Below are 24079 nucleotides of genomic sequence, written 5' to 3' on the forward strand. Positions count from 1 at the left end.
ACTGAAAGCACTCTACAGGGGCTACGATTAAAATGTTGTGCTCTGGCAGAGACAGGGAGGCAGTCCAGTATAACAGTTTGTTTAGACAGTGAATATTCCCTGGAAAGACAGGGAGGCAAACCAATGTAACAGTTTGTTTAGACAGTGAATACTCACAGGAAGCCAGCTGCATAGGTGTCTGATAGGTTGTTGGTGCCCCCAGTCCAGGCTGGCCCGACTCCACCAAGCCACACCTTCTTACCTGGGGCATGAGTCTTCACAGCCTGAGGGCAATGACAGGAGGGAGGGACGGCACATTCAAATATTATTACTGCTCCAGTCAAATATTCTCCAGTGCTGAGAGTCACGCTGGTTGTGAAGAAAGCGTCTCTTAAAGAGCCCTAGCTGGAAATGGCCTTTTAACAAAAAGCTGGAAGGCAAGGAGGTTGACTTGCACTGACTAACCTGTAGCACCACAAAGCCATATCTATAACCTGAGAGAATTTGCAACTTTTCTATGGTACCACTCACCCTAGCAGCAACAAGCAATGTCCTTTTAAAGCTCACAAATAAACTATTCTTTTCTCATGTCGGCTCTACAGAGCCGCCCGTGGCTTGCTTTCTAGAGTTTAAGTTGGCTCAGTAGTACCATGCCAAAGATGACACATAAGAAGGGGGCTTCTGTAGTTGATCATTGTAAATATGAGTGTTGTGATTCTATAAATAAGAACAGGACTGGTTTTAATGGGGAACCTGACACTCTGTGTGTAGCAGCCTGCCTGCTGTGCTTAGTTGCGGGTACAAGCAGCGTGTGTGTGTGTTTACCAGCTGCAAGCTCCTAATCAGCAGGTGGGCGTGACACAGCAGAGCACCAGGAATAAAAGGGTCCCGATTATACAGATCAAGGCTGCTGTAACACGTAGGGGTCAGAGAGCTGCTGCTGCTGCCCAAGCATTGGTCTGTGCTGCTGAACGACTGGGTTCATGAAACAAAGCGACCCCCTCTAACGGCAATCGTGTGTATACTCAGAGGACGGGAAGGGATTGGGGGTTTGTTCCGGGAGAAGGAAGCAGCCACGGACCAACAATCATCTGTATATTCCGAGGTTGGAGTTGGGTGAACTGCCCGAGGGACAGGGAGTTAGTTTCGGGATAGTAGATCCCAACCAGTATAGCAGACAGGTGTATAAGCGGGACCTCCATTTGTCTTCAAGGCACTTTCCTTAAGTGTTTGTACAGTGTTTATTTTGTCATTTGTACTATGGGCTGTATGTCCCACATGAGCTACCACTGCTGGTAGCGATACTTGGGGTTCCAATCAGTACTATATGTAAATAAAACCTGCACGCCTGTGGGGTGTGTCAATCCCAAACTTCTAGTCTTCATCTCCTGTGAATCATGCAACTATCACTCATCCACGTCATCCGTTATCTAACCAATCATCCTGTAGCCACGTGTAACGAGACCCCTGGTACAATACCTTTCAGATTTCTGGCACATTTTCACTTGATTTAATGGCAAACTTTGATGTATGGAGGCTAAACCGGGATTTCTATTTCCGCCTGTATTTGAGTTATCAACTACATTTGCAATACTAAAAAGCTGAAAATGCATGGGCTCAGATGTTGAACTGACCAGATACTGCAGTATGGATATCTATAATAGCACACGGATGAAGGCATGGACCCTTTCTTTGCTTGAGTTAGTTTCTTCTAAATTCTACCTCATCACAACCAAAGAAAAAGCACCTGTGCCGTACCAAAAGTAGAAAAACATTCTTACATGTTCAAAACCAAAAATATATAAAGGAAATCCCATTTTATGCTTTCACTAAACGTCTGACACAATCACCTACCTCCCATAACTCACTGAAGTAACAGTTTATCATTGAGCGATGTAGCTGCATGCCAAAAGGGTGTAACACATATTTATAATCAACTTGCCCATGAGGTGTGCCAAAATCACCTACTAATTTGTAGTTTGTCAATGTGACACGGTTCGCAGTATCGTTATTTATACTATGCCAAATGGCAGGAAATGCACATACAGCCTGTCAAAAGATCAAAACAGCTACTACGCTCTATTGGCACACTCCCCTCGATCTCTTTCATGTGCTGAGAATAGAATGTACGTATTGTAACCAATTAATCCTGAAACATTCCACACAAAGGACGCTGTCAGATATGTTTGCTTTGGCTCAAAGCTTTTTGTGTGTGTTCAGTAGTTTCAATCCCATAGGCTGCAGGGAGACCTACAGTATCTCCGGGCTGAACTGGAAAGATGATCCTCCTTGTCAAGTGGTTTCAATTCCTTTCCTTTACTTATTTTCCCATGTAAAAGGGATACTTTATATCATCTTCATTTTCACAATATGTCATTTCCTAGCATTCTCTATTGCTGTCCTCTGTTTTATTCATTATTTATTATGCATTAAAACAAACTAGTCCATCAGAAAAGTCTGTTGACAAGCACTGACAAGGTTGGATTATCCTAACAGCTGTGATTTCCACCCCCTCAGTAATTGTGATTTTGTATAGATTTTACACTCTGCTCACTCACAATTGCCACATTAGTGGCACACCCCTAGTGGCTATTTGTGAAATAGCCTCACTTTAGAATTTCAGCTTTTAGCAGTCTTTTCAGAAGGACATTAGTTAGTAAGCCTAGAGAATAATGATTTAAGCAGAAACAACAACAGAGAATTCTAGAAAACACATCCTGCATTATATAATAAAAGGGACGGATGGTGATAACAAAATGAAGTTCAAATCCTCGTTCCATTAACAAGCTTTAGCGGTATCTGGCTAAAACCTACAACACACTTATCATATTACAAATATTTCAGATACCATGATTTATATCTTAAAAGTGTATTTGCCCCCCTTATCCACCCCCTGCTCAGATCACCTTCAGCACTTTGGAGATCTGCTCTGTAAGAGTGTCCAGCAGACGAGTCTTCATGAAATCAGCAACCTTGGCAACCCGCCCGTCAATGTTATAACTGTGGAAGACAGAGATCATTACCAATCAGAACACATCTATTAGATCATAAAGGGAATATGTCTGGGGCTTGACTTTCTCTGTGTATATGTATTGCCAGTGGGGGTCTAACTTACTTACAGTGAATTAGAAAGGCCTGCAAGGCTATAGTCCTGTAAGTCTTTCTGATTCGTTTGAAAAAACAAGCCCCTGGCTCCTTATTGGAAAAGTGTGCAGATAAGTTACATGCAGCATGATTGACACCCATTTTGCATGCAGAATTTTTAACTCAGCCTTCTGAGTCAGAATGTGGCTGATCAGCTGCTGGAATATGTTTAAAGTGCTCATATTTAAGCCTCTGAAATTTGCACATGGAAAAGGTTTCATTTTCATTTTGGGCAACTGTTGAAAGGTTCAAGGTCTAGGTTCTGCCGCCATGCTTGTTTTCTGTAATATAGTTATCTTTTAAATATCTAAGGCATCTTAGTGTGCATTTCCATGTCATCAATTAAGAGTCCTACAGAACGATTTCAATTTGACTAATCTCACAATGTTTCAACGAATTCATATCTTGCATGCTTTTTATATCTGATGGCAATAATGGGGCAAAGGTCATTGGATACAGAAGACTCCCAAGAAAGACCCACATGTCCATCATAGTTTACACAGTTTATACTTAAGATTCATAAGGTCCTTTACCATTATCCAGTGAAGACAAGCTGTAAGTGTACATTTTTTATAATCTTCTGTGAGTTTGCACTAGCGTCCTGCTATTAGGACTCCTATTTCACTAAGCTTGCTTCTTCTGAGATGCCTCTGCCTGGAATGCCTTTCTGACTCTTCTGAAATTCGAGTTCATTTTGAAACTTTGTCATCTGGTCAGTCAAAGATAAGACTGCCATTACAGCTGGGGCTCTTTAATGAATGAAATGACTCGACAAATAACCTTATCTGTCCTGTATAATAAACTTCCACTGTTGTTGGTTTCTGTGTTGCCTGTTTGTGGTATATATTGTAATCCAAAAGGAGATTCTTTTAAGAAGTAATTTGCTTCATAAACATCTGTTTCAGCATTACTGTTGACAGATAAGTGATCACATTCTTGGCACCCCTATAGCAGAGAATCATCCAGATTGTATAATAATGTTAAGTAATCCAAGGAGGTCAAGCCTCATTTAAGATATTACCAGTAGATTACATGGACCATGTCCTTTGCTAAAACACGCTACTGGCACAGGTGAATCTCAGAATGAGACGTAGCTTGTTGCTCTTAGCTGGTTAAGCTGAATCTTACTTCCAATAGCTGTGTCTCCTCAGAATTATCTCAATTGGATAGTTTTCATATGAAGCTGTTGCTTTGAAAATGTCCCATTTCTGTTACATATTACTGTTGTGAGGAGTGGAAGATGAGACAAGCGTAGCAAATAGCACAGGATTCAGATTTACTAAATGGATGTTTTGGCCTCAAGTCCTTTAACCCCAAGAGTATTTAAATGCTTGTAATGAGCACTAAAGGGGTTCTTTCAGTGTTTTAATTCTCCCCCTTTCCTTCCACAGGACTGCACAGAACTGAACCCACAAGCCCTGTCTCCCTGCAGCAGGATTTGTGTGGAGCAGTTACGCTCAGACCATTACAGCCAATAAAGTTAATAAACACAGGTTAAGGATTCTAGATAATGAGATAATAGCATCATTAACACCGGGTGCTTCCGTAATCCTTCAAGGAATGCAATACCACCCCCCCCCCCACCCCCCCCACCCCCCCCCCAAAAACCCCCACCCCCCCCCCCCCCCCCCCCCCACCACCAAAAAAAAGTCAGTCCCTCTTGCTCCTGGTCTGTTAAGGATTAATACACACGATCATTTCAGCATCTTGGATTAGGTGACGCTTCTGATTAACTTTGAATTGCATATGTCTCCTGTAAGGTGATTATGTGGTGTAGTAACTTCCTAACCCCCAGCTTGGACAGCCTAGTTCAACTTCAAATCACAATTCAAAATCAACTTCAAATCACAATTCAAAATCAACTTCAAATCACAATTCAAAATCAACTTCAAATCACAATTCAAATAAACTGCCTTATAACAAACCTCAGAATTGTTTCTACAAGCTTCTTCTGAATAATTTACAGAAAATGTATTATCAGATCCCTTTGAAAAGATTACTGTGTGAGAACACACTGCACTTAAAACATGCTAGTCACAACTCCCTCCAGTATATGAATGCATGCTAATCTTAAAATATTGCATTAAAAGGAACAAGTAAAAGGCAAATGCAGAATACCTACTGTTGCCATGTAACTGCATCTACAGCAGAGCCTGCAGTCTCCAAGAACCTGACAAGGAAATGAAAAACAGGGTATATTTTGAATGATATTTAAAGGGGCAGAGGCAGAGTTCATCTTATTTGGGGCTGTTAGATTCCAAATTCCAAACGGAATGCCCCCTGCCTGCTGCCAATGGAAACAATGGGGTCTGATTTAAAATGCTTTCAACTCAGTCCCAGTGGTAGATATGGAAACTTTTTTTTTTTTGTTGCTGGGAATCTAAACCCCAGCCTCTTCATCTCCTGGTACCAGCACGGCCAAATTATTAGGTGTCTATTCTCTGTGACAACACAGACACTAAAACCTAATAATATTACTTGCTGTATAAATCTTAGTGTTTTTATATGTGTTTTGTGTGTGTGTGTGTGTGTGTGTGAGAGAGAGAGAGAGAGAGAGAGAGAGAGAGAGAGAGAGAGAGAGAGAGAGAGAGAGAAAGAGAGAGATAGACAGATGTTATTCACCAAAGTGTTGGGATCACATCCCAGACAGGCATGGCAGAAATTTCCTAATTTGGAAAATATTTCCAGGAAAGGCTCTAGAAATACTCCCCCATTTATCAGCTCACAGCTTATAATTAAACACTCACTGATATCTGGTCAACTGTCAGCCATGCTAGGGACCGAGCCTTCCAAAATCAGCCTGTCCGTCTGTCCACGCCCTCTCTTGCTTGTCTTGTGTCAAAGTTCAGTCTTATTTGGTATTAAATCATAAATTGGTAGCAGCAAGGGGTGGCGTCAGTATTTGAAGAAGATTCATTTCTAAACATTTGTGGTCACCTGTCAAGATGAGCTCTGTAAAGCCAAACCCACAGATGGGGGAGAGGGGCAGGCAGTTGTGTAACTGTGGCTTTTCAGCAGTGTGCTGGATAGGGGCAGAACTGTAAACATAAATCTGGCATCCCTGAAGATACAAAAACTCAAATCTACTGATTTTCTGGAGCAAAAGAAAACTACCCATTGTAAATAACAAATATAATACAGGGCAACTGTAGTGAGCACTTATTAGAGGATAATTAGTAACTGCACTGTTTATGGCAGATTCTATCATTATATTATCAGGGTGATTAAAAAGTACAGAAGGAGTTACCACTGAGGAAGCACAGGGCCTGTGATTATTCATTTGCTCCCCTTGTAGGATGGCAACCACTAGAACACTGCTTAAAACTAAAGGCTACTAAACAGACCGACCCTACTAATCAAATACAAAAATCATAGAATTACGTTTTGTGTGTCTTGTATATATTACATTATACTTTATTATGCCTATAAAAGATAAAGCCACATTTATATTGGTATCATAGTTTACAAACATTTAATGTCACTGTTTAATTAAAAAATAAAGCATCAAATATAAAAGTGAACTATTTACCGTTAAATGCAATAATTCCTTGAACCTGAGATTAATAAAAGTCCCATAAATCTGGAGAAGAAGCTAATCACAATTTAAAATGGTGCATTAGCTGAAGTGTCACATATTTACATGAAAAAGGATGTCTTTACATTGTTCTGGCAATGCCTTAGAGTTAACATGTGGGCTAAATTATGCTGACATCTTTCAAGATCACAGACCCATAGGACTGTAACTCAAAAACAAATCAAGTTTAAGAACACTGCACTTACACAAATAGAGCTCTGTTATTTCGACTATTAGAATACTAACCTCCCATTTCAATTGTTAAATGGGTAACCATTTTTCTATGTTTGCTGTAAAGTTGGGAGACACAGAGATGGGGCAGCATCTTGGCTTATGGGTATTGTGGTAAATGCACCACCCACTTGTTATATCGCGATATAGCGAGAGGCCCATAGAAAAACAAATAGGTAATAACAAATACTGTACAACCACTCCCTCGTTTTATCGGGGGTGTGAGGGTCCAATATAAATCCAGCGCACCCTTTTAATTTGTACTGCGGAGGGTAATGCTTCTCACCAACTTAAGTCTCCAATTAATTTCATGAGTCTTCCTCTCCCTTCTCAAATGCCCAAACCCGCTGCATTGAACGAATCCACTCCCAACAGGCTTGTTGCTAGACATCTGACGTCACTGCCTTGTGGCTTTTGCTAGTGGATTGCTGCTGCCACAGGTGAACACCTTGTTGACTAAAACAAAAACTGCTTCAGCGAGTAAATATTTAATTTGCTTTGTGTTATTGTGCAATGCGTGTGTATATGATAACAGTAGTATATTAATGCTTTTTAAACATTTTTTTGTGGTGTGCAGTACGAAATAAAACTTACAGTAATAAAACTTACAGTAATTCTAAGTGAAATTGCCTATGTATATTGCAGCTAAGGCATAAGCAGTTAGATTGTAAAAATGGGGAGCCAACTCCAGGACCGCGATATATCCAAATCCGCAGTATAGCAAGGGGTGACATAACGAGGGGTGGGTGTATTTAGAAACCTTGTAACTGCTATGTTGACTTCAGCCCCTCTTCCTGCTCTCCACCCACCCTGAAAGTGAATTCTTACTGTCAGGCTGTGATCTACAGCCCCTGGCCGGAGATGGGAGAGCAGATGAGAGAATTATACAGGTGATTACTAATTACAGAGTGTGCCTGTGATTAATGAAGGAGCTTTACTGAACAGGAGCTCGGAATCACACAAGCACACCCACTCACACATACATGCACACGTGCAGCTAAACCAGCCGAAACCCATTAAGACATTTCACTCAAGCTGACAGACAGAGGCAAGTCTTAAACTCAACCAACTGCGTCAGTGTTTCTCTCCCCCACGAGGGCTGCAGTGCTCAGATTCTCTCACTTCTTCTAAACATTCCCCTCTAATTGTACCTTAATAATGCCGTGGTTATTTACTGCATTGCTTATTGTCCTGTCGTCAGTGGTGTAGTACTAAATCTGAAGGTAGCGGAGCACCACTAAAATAGCGATTTTTTCAAATAAGGATTATTATATGAATTCACATTTTAGTTGTATACTGAACTTCGAGTAAAATCTATAATAGGTAATGCATTTATCTAAGTAGTTCCACAAAGCGTCTTTCTCCATACCTTCAGAATGCTTTAGTTTACATGTCTGTGTGTCAGTGGCAGAACTGTTTGAGCTGCCTGTAGAAAATAGTACCGGATCTGTTTTGTGACGCTTTCTGGCTCAACTACACCATTGCCTGTCATTACATCTTTACCTGAGGTTATATAAAAAAGGTTCAGTACTTTCTGAGCTGCTTTGGGGTGACCTCACATTGTCTCCACAAAATGCCACCATTCTGCAGTTGATTAGAACTTTAGTCAGTGAGTATCTGAAACATTTTATTTTCCCTGGTAACACGTTTTGCTGTGGATACACTCTGTGCTGTGGTTGTAAGATTTGGTGTAAGGTGTGAATGCAAACAGCTGCTCCATCTGGAGACCATTAGAAACAAAGGGTCATATTTTCAATACATTTTCTCTGTTCTTCAATCAACATTTTTTTGAAGAGAAAATCATGTTAATGTGACAAAATGAAACACACTGAGAGTGTGTAAGAGGACTTCAAATATATAATTTGGTGGTTTGCTTCTACCTTTGTAAAAATAACAGGTGGTTTACCTCTTTCAAAAAACAAGAAATCATTAAAGATTAATGTATTCAATAAATCCATTCATTAATGTGTTGATTTCAAAACACGAAAAGCTGTCCTTCCTCATTGTTTACAATTGAGTACCAATCAATGACAGTTAATTTCCGAACTGAGTGTTTTAAAAGCCAAATGATAGAACATTTTCCTCTCATCCTGGGTGCTGACATTTTTACTGCTGCACTGGTGGACCGAGGACGTGAACTGACGATGAGCTACATTCTCCATAAGTGCTTCTCTTTACAGCTCTGCAAACCCTCCTGACAAAAAAGCTGGCCTTATCGTCACATTCAGTCATGGCCCTCTCACCATTGTGAGGTGGTTTTGTGATGTTAAGGTGGGGGCTAGGCTAAGGATCTGACTCTGATCACTTTGAACTCAGCTCTCCAAATGTGAAAGGCATGAAAGGGTAGCCTGCTTTGCTGTCAAGCCCCCCTCGACTGTTTGCCTTTCAAGCCGTCTATCAGCCTGACTCACTGTCCGCCTACATCTATTAATACATCACTTCAAATCCCCATGTCTACAGTTTTTATGTGTTCAATTTGCCTGGACATGTCTCATTGAGCATAGGGAGGACAGGATACAGCTCAGGAAATGCCAGATTTTTATGGCAATGTCACTTTGGAAATATTATTGAGCAACTACCTTGACATGTCTGTCATTACCTCAAGGAGACTCTGAACCCCAGTCAGTGTTCAGAGATCTTAATGGGTTAAAGGGTTAATCCCTTATCTATCAACCTATTGAAACAGCCAGATATAACACATGTCCTATGATCACTGCACATTCTCAAGTAGTTATAACCTCAAACGAATATCACTTAGCCTTTACAGAATCTTGAGAAATTAGATTTTAAAAGACTTTAGTGTTAGACTGTGAGCCCTTGTAAAAAGCAATGTTACATTTCAAAGGGATGAGTGTGGAGAAAAACAAATATTGTACATCAATAAATAATTTGTTTCAACAGGAAATAGGGTCAATTAGAATTGTTTTACACCTCCTGTCTCTGGGGTGAGCTGTAGCTCACTGTGAGGCAGGAGACAGCACTGATCCAGTGCTTTCAATCTGTGTGAAGCCCAGCACAGGTGGAAAATCACACTTCCACGTTATTAATCAAGGGACACTATTTAGCTGACAGAGTGTTTAATCTGCGCGGTTCTTTCGGGATTAATGGCTGGCTCGATGTGAGATAAACATCTCCTCTCAGGCGAATGCTACCTAAAGCACTAACAGCTCAGAGAGGCCCTCTGACAAAGACTTCACAAGCACCTGGTTACATAGGGACTGAACCGAGATGGACACACACTATATACAGGATATGGTTTACAAAAATTGTCATTAGACTAAAAACTGAGTTATAGTGTTGTTTAAACTTAACACAAAGGAACCACAGACTCTCATTAGAAGTTAATTACCAGTACATAAGAATTTGCCAGGATGTATAGCAGTGAAAAAAAAAAGTGATAAATTAATGACACATTCCTTTCCAAGCAATGTTTTGCTCATTATACAATTACTTTTCTGAACTCTCTACACAGCAGGAGTTTTCATAATTCCCTACTGAAGCGTGATCAAGCACAATGTTACTATTTCCTGTAACCAGAGCCCTCACACAGTGCCTGCCCCCCTGAGCCTCACACCACTCACCCGTCTAACAGCAGTATGGCGGTCTTCCTTGGCCGCCCAATGTTGGGTCCATAGAGGCTGGCGCGGTTGTTGTAGAAGCGCACTGACTGCAGAAGGTTCCGCAGCTGGAGGTAATCCCGAGCCAGCTGGCTGCCGTTTACAGTACACCCTACCATCGCCTGGTAGCTGTTGGGCTCTGCAGGGACATTTGCGATTTTAAAATAATTTAACAGTGTATTCAGATGAAAACAGCTTATTTCCCGCAGTGTAACTCGAGAAGGCATAAAAAACAGAACTACAAAGAACACGACATCAGAAATGAATCAAGCAATGATTGTTACACACATTCTGGAGCTGGGTGATCCAGCAGCAATACGTGAAAGGCATGAGGAACTAATCGGAGGCAGAACAGTGTTCCAAGCAATTTCTGCCCTTTTAGACCTGTACGTGCTATATAAAACAGCCTGGTTTTATTGTAGAAGAAAGAAGCACCTCTTTTCATTTCAGATTCTATGCATATAATATTGTTTCTTTTGAAGCTTAGAGATGACGCACAACTTCACCTTTTTTGAAATGATAACAGAATGCAAGAATATTTTTACTTTTCTCAAGTCTATTCCTCACCTGCTCCCTATAGCACTCACCGTTGCCCAGCTCCCAGGAGATGTTGTACTTCTTGCTAGCACTGTACTTGAGGAGGCTCAGGGCGCTGGATCCATTCCAGGAGTTATCAGGGTTTCGGTGCAGGGCATTGAGCCCGAAAATGAGGTGCAGCCCGGCACAGTCGGCAAAGTTGTAGAGTTTGTCTAGAGACCTGGCTGGGAGAAAGCGATTTGCAGTTGTAACTTTGTTTCTTTACTCTTTTAGAAAGTCTTTCTTTGTATCTTTGCAAGGCGTTTGGGAATGGTTTGGGTTGACAAACCAGGAATCTTATATCAGCACAGAGGTGGATTAGGGACTGTACATGATATAGGGAAGACAATGCTAGGGAAAAAGCTGTCAATTTGCTGGCCAAAATATTTTTTTGAATACAAAGTTTAGACCTGCATAATAAGAACAGAGAATAAAGAATTAGGACTAATTAGGAGTCAGTGTGGAATATTTATATTTTGACAAGCACTACTTTGCTGTTCACAAGTGTATAAAAAGGTGAACATTTTACTAAAATACAATCAGTGTTCTATTAAACATATAAGATTAGGCTTTAATTTGTGTATACAGTAACAGATACCATAATCCATAAATATTTAATTGTAAAAGAAATGTAGAAACGTATACACTTAACTAAATACACTGATGAAAGAATGAACATGCTGCAAAATACAATTATTAATAATTTCAGCATGAACATAATTTGAAATTTTTATTGCCTTGCCTCTATCGTCAACCTGTTGTATTTGCAGTGTTCTTGCAGCACTTGAATAAAGATTCCAGGAGAAACAAGCCATACCATTTTAATCTGGTGATTTTAGAAAGGCATTTTAGTGGGGGGTGTCTCCAAATAACATGACTGTGAACTGTGAACGCATGATGGTATGAAGGCTGCAGTAATTGACACTCTGGAAATAAAAGGTGCTTAACCTCCTCTCACCAGCTAGACCCTTGCCATGTGTTCTCACTTGCTGAAGCGTGGCAGAGGTGTTGTGGACAGCATGGACCTCCTGCACTGCACCCTTTAAAGCTTGCTTTGAAACTCTATATTTTAAGAGTGGATCAAGGAACATAAATACTGCAATGCACTTTGACCCCATTTCCTTTGTAAAAAAGCAACTCAGAAACTGGCTCCAATTGGCAGCCCTCTATAATACGAGGCCTACAAAATTCAAGGGCTTGTAAAACCTGAAGAATGTCCATCAAAACTTAACTCCTTTATAATCCCACAATGAGCTTAGAGAATCAGTCAAAGGAAGGTTGGACTGTACCATTAACTACATTTGAATCCAAACTGTTGATAGATTTTTTTAGAAGATTCAGTGAGATTGTCCAATGTGCAGTAAAGGTTAAACATAGTTTGTTGAAAGGCTTCTCCTAAAAACAGCACGTGGAAAAAGCTGCAGTGTATCATATCTACATTTCTTAATACCGGTACTTGTGTAATATTTTTGCATTAGTTTTAAATATATATATAGCTGTAGTCAAAAGTTCACATACCCCAATGAAAATGTATAATTTCTAGAAATATCTCAAAAACAAAGAATTTTAGGAAAAATATTTTGTAGCAAGAGTTTTGCTTTTGTGGATGAGGAAAAAAGCAATTATTTATTTCAGCATTTTTTTGCAAAATCTCCAAAAGTGCTAATTCAAAAGTATTCATTCCCATGCAATGATAGTATTTTTCTACAAGGTGTTAGAAATTTCAATGATAATGCAGAACTTAATCATTGAAAAGTCTAGAAACTGCTGGATTGTAGGTTAACATTCTTAGAGAGTACAGAAGGGTTAGGCATAGGATAATTGCTGTCATTACCAATAAGTCAATATGGAAAAAGATAAGAGCTATCTGAAGACCTTAGGCAGAAAATGATTTATTGTCATAAAGCTGGAGAAGGATAGAAGAAGATTTTCAAGCATATTCCAATTTCAACTATTGTTTCTATTATCAAGAAACACAAGACTCATGGTCAAAATACTCACTCTGTCTGGAAGAGAGAAGGTTCTTTGACCAAAAACAAGAATTGTGAGGAAGGTTAACAATCAGTGATTGTCTGCCAAAGATATTCATAGTGAACTGGCTGCAAGTGGGAATGGGGTTTCCATTTCAACCACAGGTTGAGTATTGCATGGTGAAGGTCAAGAAAAAAGTAACTCTTAGGAGAATGTTGTAAAGACATTCACTTAAAGTTTGTAGAATGGCATTTGGATGATTGATAGGAGTTCTGGTCAAAGGTTTTGTGGAGCGATGAAACAAAAATCGAGCTATTTGGTCATGCTGATAGGAGAAAGGCTGGTGAGGAGTACAAAGAAAAGAACACCATACCTACTGTCAAGCATGGAGGTGGTAATATCCTTCTATGGGGCTATTTTTCCTCTAATGGAACAGGAAATTTTGTTCCAATACATTGTAAAATGGATTCCATACCATACCAAAAGATACTGGCCAATTATCTGAAACCCTCCACTACAAAACTTGGTTTAAAGCACAAATGGGTATTCCAACTCGACAATGATCCAAAGCACACATCAGAATCTACTTCAGAATAAAATCAAGGTTCTGGAATGGCCTAGTCAAAGTCCCAATCTAAATCTGATTGAGAATCTTTGGTATGAGTTGAAGAAGGTTGTGTACAAGAGAAGTCCTCCAAATTTGAATGAACTGGAACAATTGTGCATTGAAGAATGGTCAAAAATCACTAAAGAATCACGAACAAAAAGCTAACTGACAAATATCCTAATCGTTTAAAAGAGGTCATTATTGCTAATGGTACCTCAGCTAGCTATTCATTTCATTTTCCTTGTCAGGGTATGAATACTTTTGAATTAACAATTCCAGTGTGTATTTAATTACTGCTCAAAAAGAGCTAGGTGTTTATTTTAGTTTTATTTATTTTTGTAAATATTAAAATTGCACGAAAGTGCTTAAAACCTCAAATCTGTGTGTCCTGGGTCTGTTTTAAAAGGGGCATGACAGAGAGAAGCTCAATCACAACATATGTGTGTTATATATTGTAATACGGCCGGAACTCACGGTCGCTGTTGACCCTTTTAAAACAGACCCAACACAAGGAAATTTATTTTTATGCGCTAACGTGCTATTTTTTTAATGCACAAAAATAAACTAAAAAAAAACAAACTCCTAACTCCATGTTGAAGTACTGACCTCACAGGCAGGTTCCTGACTAGCTTGCAGAATGGCTAAGCCATTTACCTGTCAATAAAGTAAAATAAACCACACCGGTTTAACACAGCACTTACTTTCTATATGAATGCTCGGAAACAGAGCACACCTTCTGCTTCCTACTACTCAGCAGCCCTGAGCAGACTGACTGTTTGATTTAAATACCCTGCACGTGGCTCTGATTTACAATATTGCCCAGGTGCAGGTGATTATTAAACAATACAACTATTAATAAACAAACAATTAAACAAATGTTTCTGGCAGGGCGGATTTTAACCTCCTCCCTGCCTTATCACTATATATATATGGTTTGCAGAAGTATTTACCCCCTACCAATAATGTCACATTTTGTTGAAGTACAAATAATATGTGCACAGTTTCTCAAACAAACTTTTTTTATTCAAAGCTGTAGTGGTTAAATTGAACACTGTTTTATGAGGAGGTTAAATGTCAGCAAAACTTGCAAAATGACTAGAGACCTGTGCTTTCACGTCTTTTTGATGTTGTCAGACAGTGTCTGACATCGGACTGAAAAGGGAAAATCGTAATGTAATAGGAAGGCAAAGGGTTAAGATGAGGCTTTTTGAGTAATGGCTTCTTTCTTGCCACCCATCCATACAGGCCAGCTTTGTGTAGGGACCGCTTATTGTTGATTGTTGAACACTGACTCCCATCTCAGAGACAGAACCTTGCTGATCTCTCAAGGTCATTGCTGGCTTCAGAGTGACATCCCGAAACAGTTTCCTGCTTGCCCGGCTGCTCAGTTTGGGAGGGTGACCTGACCTGGGCAGTGTCAGGGTGGTATGATACATCTTCCACTTTTTAATGATGGACTTCACTGTGCTGAGAGGGATAATCAAGACCTTTGAAATTTTCTTGTACCCTTCTCCTGCTCTGTGCCTCTCTACCACTTTATCCCTGACTTGTTTCGAAAGCTCCTTGGTCTTCATGGTTGCTTTGTTGGATCACTATGTGAGTTGCAGCTTGAAATTCTTTATATACCTGAGGGAAATTATCTACAAGTTAAACCACTTTGAGTACGCATAGGCTGAAACAGTTACATTAATGCTGTGACCTTTCAAACAAATCATTTGCACCTGAGCTGATTTAGGGCTGCAGTAGCAAAGGCGTTGAATACTTACGCAACTGAGATTAATCTGTTTTTCTCTGTAAATCTTAATTATTTATATTCTATATGCATTTTTTTAACTTTATCAATGTGGAGTAGTTTGTTTAGATTCTACATGTAAACTCTAATTTGAAAGCATTGTGGAGTACGCTCAGGTGTCAAGAAAATGTGAATACTTCTGCAAACCACTGTGTGTGTGTGTGTGTGTGTGTGTGTGTGGGTACATACACACACACACACACTGATACACAAAAGAAACACAACACAGGTTTAATGGATTTAATCAAATATTTTAAACATAGATATCAAACAAAATCACAGAGAATTTAAACAAAAATACAGATCAAAGAATCATGATAAGTTTTAAGTATGAAACATGACACACTGTCAAAATTAAAACATTACAAAGTTAGTATCGAGTATGACCTCCCTGGGCATTAACACAATCCTGGCAGTGTTGAGGCATAGACCTGATCAGCCTCTGGGTAGACTGCTGTGGGATGTTCCGCCACTCTTCCTGTGCAGCTGCAACCAGCTGGCGAAGGTTGGCTGGTCGCGGTCATCTTCTGTGGATTGCACTTGCGATTTGGTCCCACAGATGTATTGGACTCAGGTCAGGAGAAAAAGCTGGCCAGGGCAAGACCTCGACATTGTATGAAGTCATGCAATTGTAATCCTAGCACTGTGTGGTCTTGAATTGTCCTGTTGGAAAATCGACACTTTCAGATTGGCTTGCAGGAACAGAAAAACTGTTACCTCAAGGACTTCATAAATGTATCGCTGAGCAGTAATTTGCCCTTAATTTGCACCAAGGGTGTTCTTGTGTTAAAGGAGACTCCTCTCCACATCATCACACTTCCACTGCCCCACCGGTAGGCTTAAACGACGCAACAGTCAGCATAACAATCACCAGGACTTCTCCACACACGTGGTCTTTTGTCAGGTCTGTCAAAGTCAAAACGGTATTCATATTTGAGTATCACAGTAGAAAAATGTAACATGCATAAGACTTTTGCACATAAGTGTATATCTAGAATCCATCGATCTGTTCCGTGTCACCAGCCAAAAAAATTAATAATAAAAAATCACTCTATTTGAAAAATCTCATTTTAAAAGTGCCCTGGGAATAATAACCAATAAATTTATCACATCCCTTTGGGATCGGGTATTCAACATATAGCTCTATTTGCCCTATGTTTTTGTCTTCAGCATTACAACGCAAAGCTTTAAAACATTTCTATTTATTTCCTCCAGATGTCACCAGCCCTTGATGTATATGCCTGTAAAGGACAGGAGGCCAACTGTGTTTTCGATTACACTCTAACTCCACAGCCGCTCAGCTCTGCTTCTCAACCATATAATGTGCTGCAGCCCTCAGCACACCAGTGCCTCCTTTCTCTATATATTTACAGTACCATTTCATTTGTTTTATATATATATTATATATATATATATATATATATATATATATATATATATATATATATATATATATATATATGTTGAAGGGAAACAGGGCCTTGGTGCCAGAGCGTTGGTTAGAGCAGACCGAGGTGTAGTGGAGGGATGAGTGATTCCAGACCGCCAGACACACCTCAATCCACTGTCCCAGGAGTCTCTCTGCACTTGACCTCCCAGATGCTACTGCCAGAGCACACACCTGTGCACCAGACCATCATATCAAGACTTAAAGGGCCCCAGTGAGTTCTTCCTTTAGTGACTACCAAAGCTGTACAATCGTATTAGCATTCGCAACGCTATCATTATCATTTCAAATACACTGTTACAGATTCCTGGCACTTCCTGTGCCAAACACAGGAAAAGACAGAGTAGCAGGAAGCAACAACTCAGCCACGCTTTAATTAATTGTTATGCACTTGAAAAATCAGCAAATCTGGTATTCAAGTAAAAATATCAAGCAACCAAGGGGCTGAGAGGTTTGTTTTGATGTGCTCAGCTCTGAGGAAGAAGTGGTAGAAAGTCCAGCTGCTTCCTTGTTGTTTGATGTGACTAAACCATCAAGTCTCCGATTTCAACATTTTATCTGTTGTTCGATAATACAGAATTTAACTGTACTCAATGGAGATTTGGTCTCAACCAATATGCTTAATCCGAAGAGTCTGCTTTGTGAAGTCAGCTTGGGTAAGTTTAGGTACCTGTCTTACTCCTCTGTTGGTCTTTGTGGCACCAGGCTAGACATCACTTTCTCTAACAGGCAGTTGACTGGATTCCATCAGCAGCAACTCAGAGCCTATGTGTTAGAACTGCTAGTGATACGAAAGCCGGCCTCATTGTGACTTCAATCCAACAGGCTGATTCCAAGCAGCTACACATGGGAACTGCTGAGAGCCATGTTCAGTAGCCGAGTAATGCCCCAGAACATTCAAATATCAGCATAGAAAACATTGTGGTTTTATTTAAAAACAAAACTCGATGAATAAGTAGACCACAGTAAGTGCATATAACACCGAGTATGACCATATTCTTTAGTGATTTAAGCAGTATCCAGATTTAAAAAAAAAACAATAACCATCTTCAAAACTGTAAAATGACTATGTAAGTGAACATTTTACAATTATTATTAAAAATAGTTTTTGTTCAAAACATTCTTTGCATAGACATATTAGTCTAATTTTTCTCTAGTGGCACTATCACTTGGCTTCCTCTGGCTGTGCCCTCAGCTCTCACATTATAACGATTTGGCTTCCCTCTGTCATTTGGTCAGTGTGCCTCAGGTTCCTCTGACCACTAGCCTAGAAGATTGAATTCCTTTATTTCTGTCTAACGTACATCTGGCTGTGATCTGGCACAGTGATTCCACAGAAGAAAGGAGTGGGGAACGACGACAGTGAGATCACTGGTGAGGTAACCAGGTAAAAACAGGCAGGCACTACAGCTTTAAATGAAACCAGGCTCCCAAACATGTCCTGTATCTCATAAAACGAAGGGATCTGGACAATGTCACAGCAGCTATCATGTAACAGATATTCACACTCGGTAACTAGCAAGACTGCTCGTGCATGCCATTTCTGCACAATTCTTTTAGTTTTCAGTTATTCTAATAGCATTCAGCGAGGAAGATGCTGCCAAACCTGAAACCAAACTCCTGAACAAGCTACAGCCAACGGCTCAATAAAACGTTGCTTCTTTATTTTTCATATGACAAATTGAATTACTTTACCTGTCAGAAACACTTTTGAAGAGAGGTGGAAATCTTTTTTTTTCTTTTTTTTAACTCTTGTAGTTGCGTCATACGTATTCCCTCGGAGAAAGTTGTTTCCTGTCGCACAAGCTGAGAGGGAGTCAGGGAATGGGTAAATAAACAAAAAAATTGAACAAAGGACAAACTAAGTGGTCAGAGTCACACTACATGCTAGTTGAATGAGAGTAGAAAGCTATAATATTTTGGAAAGGACTTGCGGCTATTCTGGGGTTACATTCTGGGGTGCAGTGCTGGAGTAATGCAGTACATGATGTAGTGTGGTATTACAATCTGATTACATTTTTTGTAACTTGTAATTGCAACAGTTCCTTTTCAGACCATTAACGAAATGTGGTCATGGATTGCATTGTACGTGAAAAAGGAACAACGCTACTTTTAGTCTCGTCAAACCGTAAATGTCACGTGAACGCGTTTTTCGTATCAGAAAATGGCTTCAGAGGATGGGCTGAATGGGTTCAATAGCTGCATTGTAAAATATTTGGAACCCCAGCCTGACTAAACAAAACAAAAAAAAAAAAGTCTGTCAAACGAGAACTAACAATGCATAACTGTAACTATTTCATTTTTTTCAAAGTAATAAGTTACAATTTTGTTCAAGTAACTTATAACTGTAATAGATTACTTTTTGACAGTAACTTCTCCTGACACTGGATGTGAGACATGCATTCAACAACACTGTTAAAATATATGTTTATTGTTACCAGTCAGTTAGTTGGCATGCTGGGTATAACTGTACTTGAATGCACAATATCAGGTACAAAAAATCAAGCAACATTCTTTCCCTTGTAGCGCAAATAATATAAACCACAATAAACAAAATATGATGTATTCAGTGCATGCTAACATTAGAGATCACTATCAAAATAAACATAATGTAGTGTGGGCTTTTGTCAGTCAAAACTCATAGCTTTTCCAAATTACAGAAATCTTTATGATTCTGGAATAGGTCTGAAAACAAATGGATCCATCTGTAAAAAGTAGACATTTTAGTTTATAGTTTATTGATAGTCCATTTAAAGGCAGCCATTTGCCTGTCCAAACAAGGGCTTTAGATAATCTGAACGGGGTATTCTGTGCTCCAGATAGAGTCCACATTAAACCCGAAGGTCAATTATGTTCTTCCAGCTGTTGAGAAGCTAAGGAGTTAAGGAACCCTGGAGAGGATGGGAGGCGGAAGAAATGTTAAACATTAGAAATTATTTCTCCCTAACGCTGTACTTCCTGGTACCTCTCTTAGCAACAATTACATGAGCAACGGAGGGGTCTGGTATTCCTCAATAATGAGGAACAGCGTCTGGCCTAAAAAGGGAAACTGTTTACGTCCAAATCCCCTCACCACAGAGCTTAACTGTGGAAACCACAAAACACACTGCAGACACAACAGCAGGGCCTGGCCCAGTTACCATGTCAACCCTCTGGGGCTCCGATTCTGGCAGAACAGAAAGTGTATTTTATTGAGTCATAAATCAGAATTTGAATAAATAATCTCTGTCTAACCAGAAGACAGGCAGTTGCAAGTATGTATTTACACTGCGATGCTGAATTTTTCAAAAGTTTGTTTTCCCTGCTCTACTTGTTATTTTTTTGAAATGCACCAAAAGGGACATATACATTTCACAGAAAAAAAATAAAATACCAAGGCTCCACAAACAAATGATAACATAACATTTATTTCAGATTTGCATACAAAGTGATACATCGGGAATGTATTTGGAACATGCAGTACGCATTCCAAATTCCGTAACAGAGACATATCAGTATCACAGTAAAATAGTTGCTAAATGTTGTATTGTTCAGCACCTACATGTTTGTTACAAAACCAAATCTTCAAATTATTTGTCAGATACAAATTTCTTTTGACCTGCGACAGTGGTGCTTTAATGATGCTCTGTAGAAGCTGATGGTGTGTGCTGCTGCTGCATGGTCCAAAATACGATTAAAACACCCCTCCAAAGCCAAATTCAGCTCCTTATCCTGTAATTCAGTCACATAATATTTCATAAATGAAGTCTTAAGCCAAGATTCCCTTCCAAGCTGGAACTGCATAACCAACATTTTTAATTACATACTCGCTTAGCTTCAGTGCAGCCTGTGGCACTCACCAGGTGTTAGGGACTGCAGCCTGCAGCAATCCCCTCCCCCTCTCACACCCCTGCGTCCGTCAGCTTAGCACAGCTAGTGGCAGGGCAGACAGAACCCCTTCTCTGAGAAAAATCATTTAAAAAAAATGTAAAATCCCCTGCATGGTTAGTAACTCTATCTCTTATCTCCTTTTTTTTACGATTCGTCGTAAAACTGTCATTTCTCTGTTACTGGAAGAATTCTCAAACCCAGCTTGGATTCCGTTTTATAAACCTTTGCTTGTGAATGCAATCAGTTCCTCCCTGTTTAATGAAAGCTGCTATTAGAGGCGTTGTGCCGCAGTGTGTTTCAACCTTGTCCAGCATGACTGGTGCAGTGCTGGAGTAATGCAGTACATGATGTAGTGTGGTATTGCAATCTGATTACATTTTTTGTAACTTGTAATTGCAACAGTTCCTTTTCAGACCATTAACGAAATGTGGTCATGGATTGCATTGTACGTGAAAAAGGAACAACGCTACTTTTAGTCTCGTCAAACCGTAAATGTCACGTGAACGCGTTTTTCGTATCAGAAAATGGCTTCAGAGGATGGGCTGAATGGGTTCAATAGCTGCATTGTAAAATATTTGGAACCCCAGCCTGACTAAACAAAACAAAAACAAAAAAAGTCTGTCAAACGAGAACTAACAATGCATAACTGTAACTATTTCATTTTTTTCAAAGTAATAAGTTACAATTTTGTTCAAGTAACTTATAACTGTAATAGATTACTTTTTGACAGTAACTTCTCCTGACACTGGACGTGAGACATGCATTCAACAACACTGTTAAAATATATGTTTATTGTTACCAGTCAGTTAGTTGGCATGCTGGGTATAACTGTACTTGAATGCACAATATCAGGTACAAAAAATCAAGCAACATTCTTTCCCTTGTAGCGCAAATAATATAAACGACAATAAACAAAATATGATGTATTCAGTGCATGCTAACGTTAGAGATCACCCACAGGACTGGAAAACAAAGTTATGCATTTTAATTTGAAAACTAGAAATTGTAAGGGAAGTTCATCTATAAGTCATAAACTTGATATGGGAGTGAGTTACTTTAGTACATGTAGATTTAAGGCTGCTGATATCGGTAAAGGGTTACTTTCACTTTATACACTGCAGAATAAGAGTTGACAAACACAGTGTTTTAATGTTTACTTCATTAGCTGTGTATTTAAGTCTGGATAATCCTAACAGCTGCACTTGCTCTTGATTAATTTATTTTCTTTAGGATTCATTAAGTTAACAGGTTTAATAGTATTATTCACAGAAAACCGACACTGTGCTGTTAATAGTGTGGAAAAGTAACCTATTCATATTACATGGTGCCTGAGGGAAGGGTTCTCAATTTTTTATTCAAATAGATCTTTCTATTTGGCTTGGCTGATAAGTCATGTTTGGAGCACCTCAATGTCTAGCATCACTTGCATGCAGATAAGAAATCATGTTTAGAAATGTATAATTATACAGTAAACTGCAATTACAATGACTTTGTAATGCACTGCCGTGCTATCGCAGTATAATAATACTGCAAAAAGGCATCCAGGCTAGAATGTTGGTAATCATAAATTTGCTTTGTTATTTTGCAGTTTTCCCATGGTTTTCCAACATTAATGTTAGTCCAAAAAAATCCCATTCCTTCTCGGACCTCTTCAGGCTGTAAATTTTTTCTCCTTGTCAAACAGAAGTCAAAATGAGCAGATTAAAGAAGCAGGTGAGAGTCAGGCCTCAATCTGGAATGATTGAATTCTCTAACAAACGTGGTAATTGAGGAAAAAAAGTAGGTTTCACCCAGATCCTACCTTGACTTATTACAGAGAACAGTCCCTTCTCAGATAGCCCAGAGCACAGCTCCCAGTTGAGAGAGAAAGGGGGGTGGGGGGTCAGGACCTGGGTTTGTTAGTGTATTTTGGTTAGGGTTAATAGCCAGCAATTAGGCCAGATATGCCATGAAAACAGACATTCTCACAAACTATTTGTTTATACTCTTTCACTGCCTTTAATTCATAAGTACACACTGTATTTAATTTGTATATACTGGAAAGAGCTGTTTGAAGACATGCTTATTTGGATATAATTAAATGACATAAAGCTACTAAATTAATTTAAAATGTATTGTGCTTCTTTTTTTTTTTTTTTTTTAAGTAAAAGCGACCTTAGGAACTGTGTCTCCTATAGGTTTTACACATGATTACTAACTAAATTATCAGCAAGTTCCTTCTATAAAGCATGAAATACACCTTCCCATGAAGTGTATTTGTTCATAATTATTACAATCATTTATATTTTCTAAATGCTTTTTTTCAAAACTAAAAATGTACTTGAATTAGGCCCGTAACGGTTCCCTTGTTACACTATGGCTGTTTCAATGAAGTCATTTTACTGTGAGTGGTTTGCATTACATATGAATCAGATTTGATGGAATTAACATCTAAACAAATTAAGACTTTTTCAGGGAAAAGTTACATTTGGCTAAATAGCACTGCTCTTGATTTGCTTTAGTTTATCTGTACAAGCAGCTCACTATACAGTCCACATGTGGTCTGCATACTTGCTAACATTTGGAAACTGTTCAGCGGGATGCTCGTCCCCTAGAGGGGAGGAGGGGTGGGGGGGGGGTCATACGCATCACACACATGGGAGGGGTCATACGCAAAAAACACTCATCATCATATAATAGACGTACCCCCCCCCCCCCCCCCCCCAACTCAACACCACACAACCATCACGACAGTAAAAATAGGCATGATGAAGCGTTCTTACCTTTCTGTAACTTAGCGATCAGCAGATGTGTCAGCCGAACGAAGAGTACAGCGTGTGGTTTTCACTAACTCGACTATACACAATAAATCATTTTTTTTCTATGGGTAAATATCGGGACTTTCTTCCTATGCATCAGGACGCAGGACATTTGCTAGAAAATTGGGCCTGTTGGCATGCATGGGCCTGTGTCCCTTTATTTGACCACCTAGTATCTAGCAGTCTTTAAATAACTCTCAGAAATACAAACTGAATCCAAACTAATACAAACCTGTAATTCAAACCTCTTTTAGGTATTTGAGAGGCGAGAATTGAGGTTGGGTCTGTTTTGTCTCCTGAGCTACAACAGAGCCTAAATATATGTCATTTCTTAGCTCCTGCTGCTTCAGGTTGTATCAGGATTTTTTCCCACCTTGTCAAGCAGGTAACACAGCAATAACTATCCATGATGTGGTACGGAACAGAAAAGCCAGAACACTTGTTGTTATGTTTTTTTTGTTTGTTGTTGTTGT

At 39.4% G+C, this 24079-nt stretch overlaps 1 protein-coding gene across 1 annotated transcript in view; it reads right to left on the minus strand.

The window, feature by feature from the left end:
* Positions 1–24079, minus strand: part of LOC121321515 (inactive heparanase-2-like) — a 74069-nt gene that overhangs the window by 23417 nt on the left and 26573 nt on the right. The window contains exons 4-8 of the mRNA XM_041260499.1: positions 11133–11306; positions 10510–10684; positions 5246–5293; positions 2886–2979; positions 157–263 (exon numbers count right to left, since the gene is read on the minus strand). Of these exons, the coding sequence (XP_041116433.1) occupies positions 157–263; positions 2886–2979; positions 5246–5293; positions 10510–10684; positions 11133–11306 (598 nt within the window). The remainder of the gene's footprint in view (positions 1–156; positions 264–2885; positions 2980–5245; positions 5294–10509; positions 10685–11132; positions 11307–24079) is intronic.

The sequence above is a fragment of the Polyodon spathula genome, chromosome 10 (assembly GCF_017654505.1).
Source record: "Polyodon spathula isolate WHYD16114869_AA chromosome 10, ASM1765450v1, whole genome shotgun sequence".
Classification (NCBI taxonomy): Eukaryota; Metazoa; Chordata; class Actinopteri; order Acipenseriformes; family Polyodontidae; genus Polyodon; species Polyodon spathula.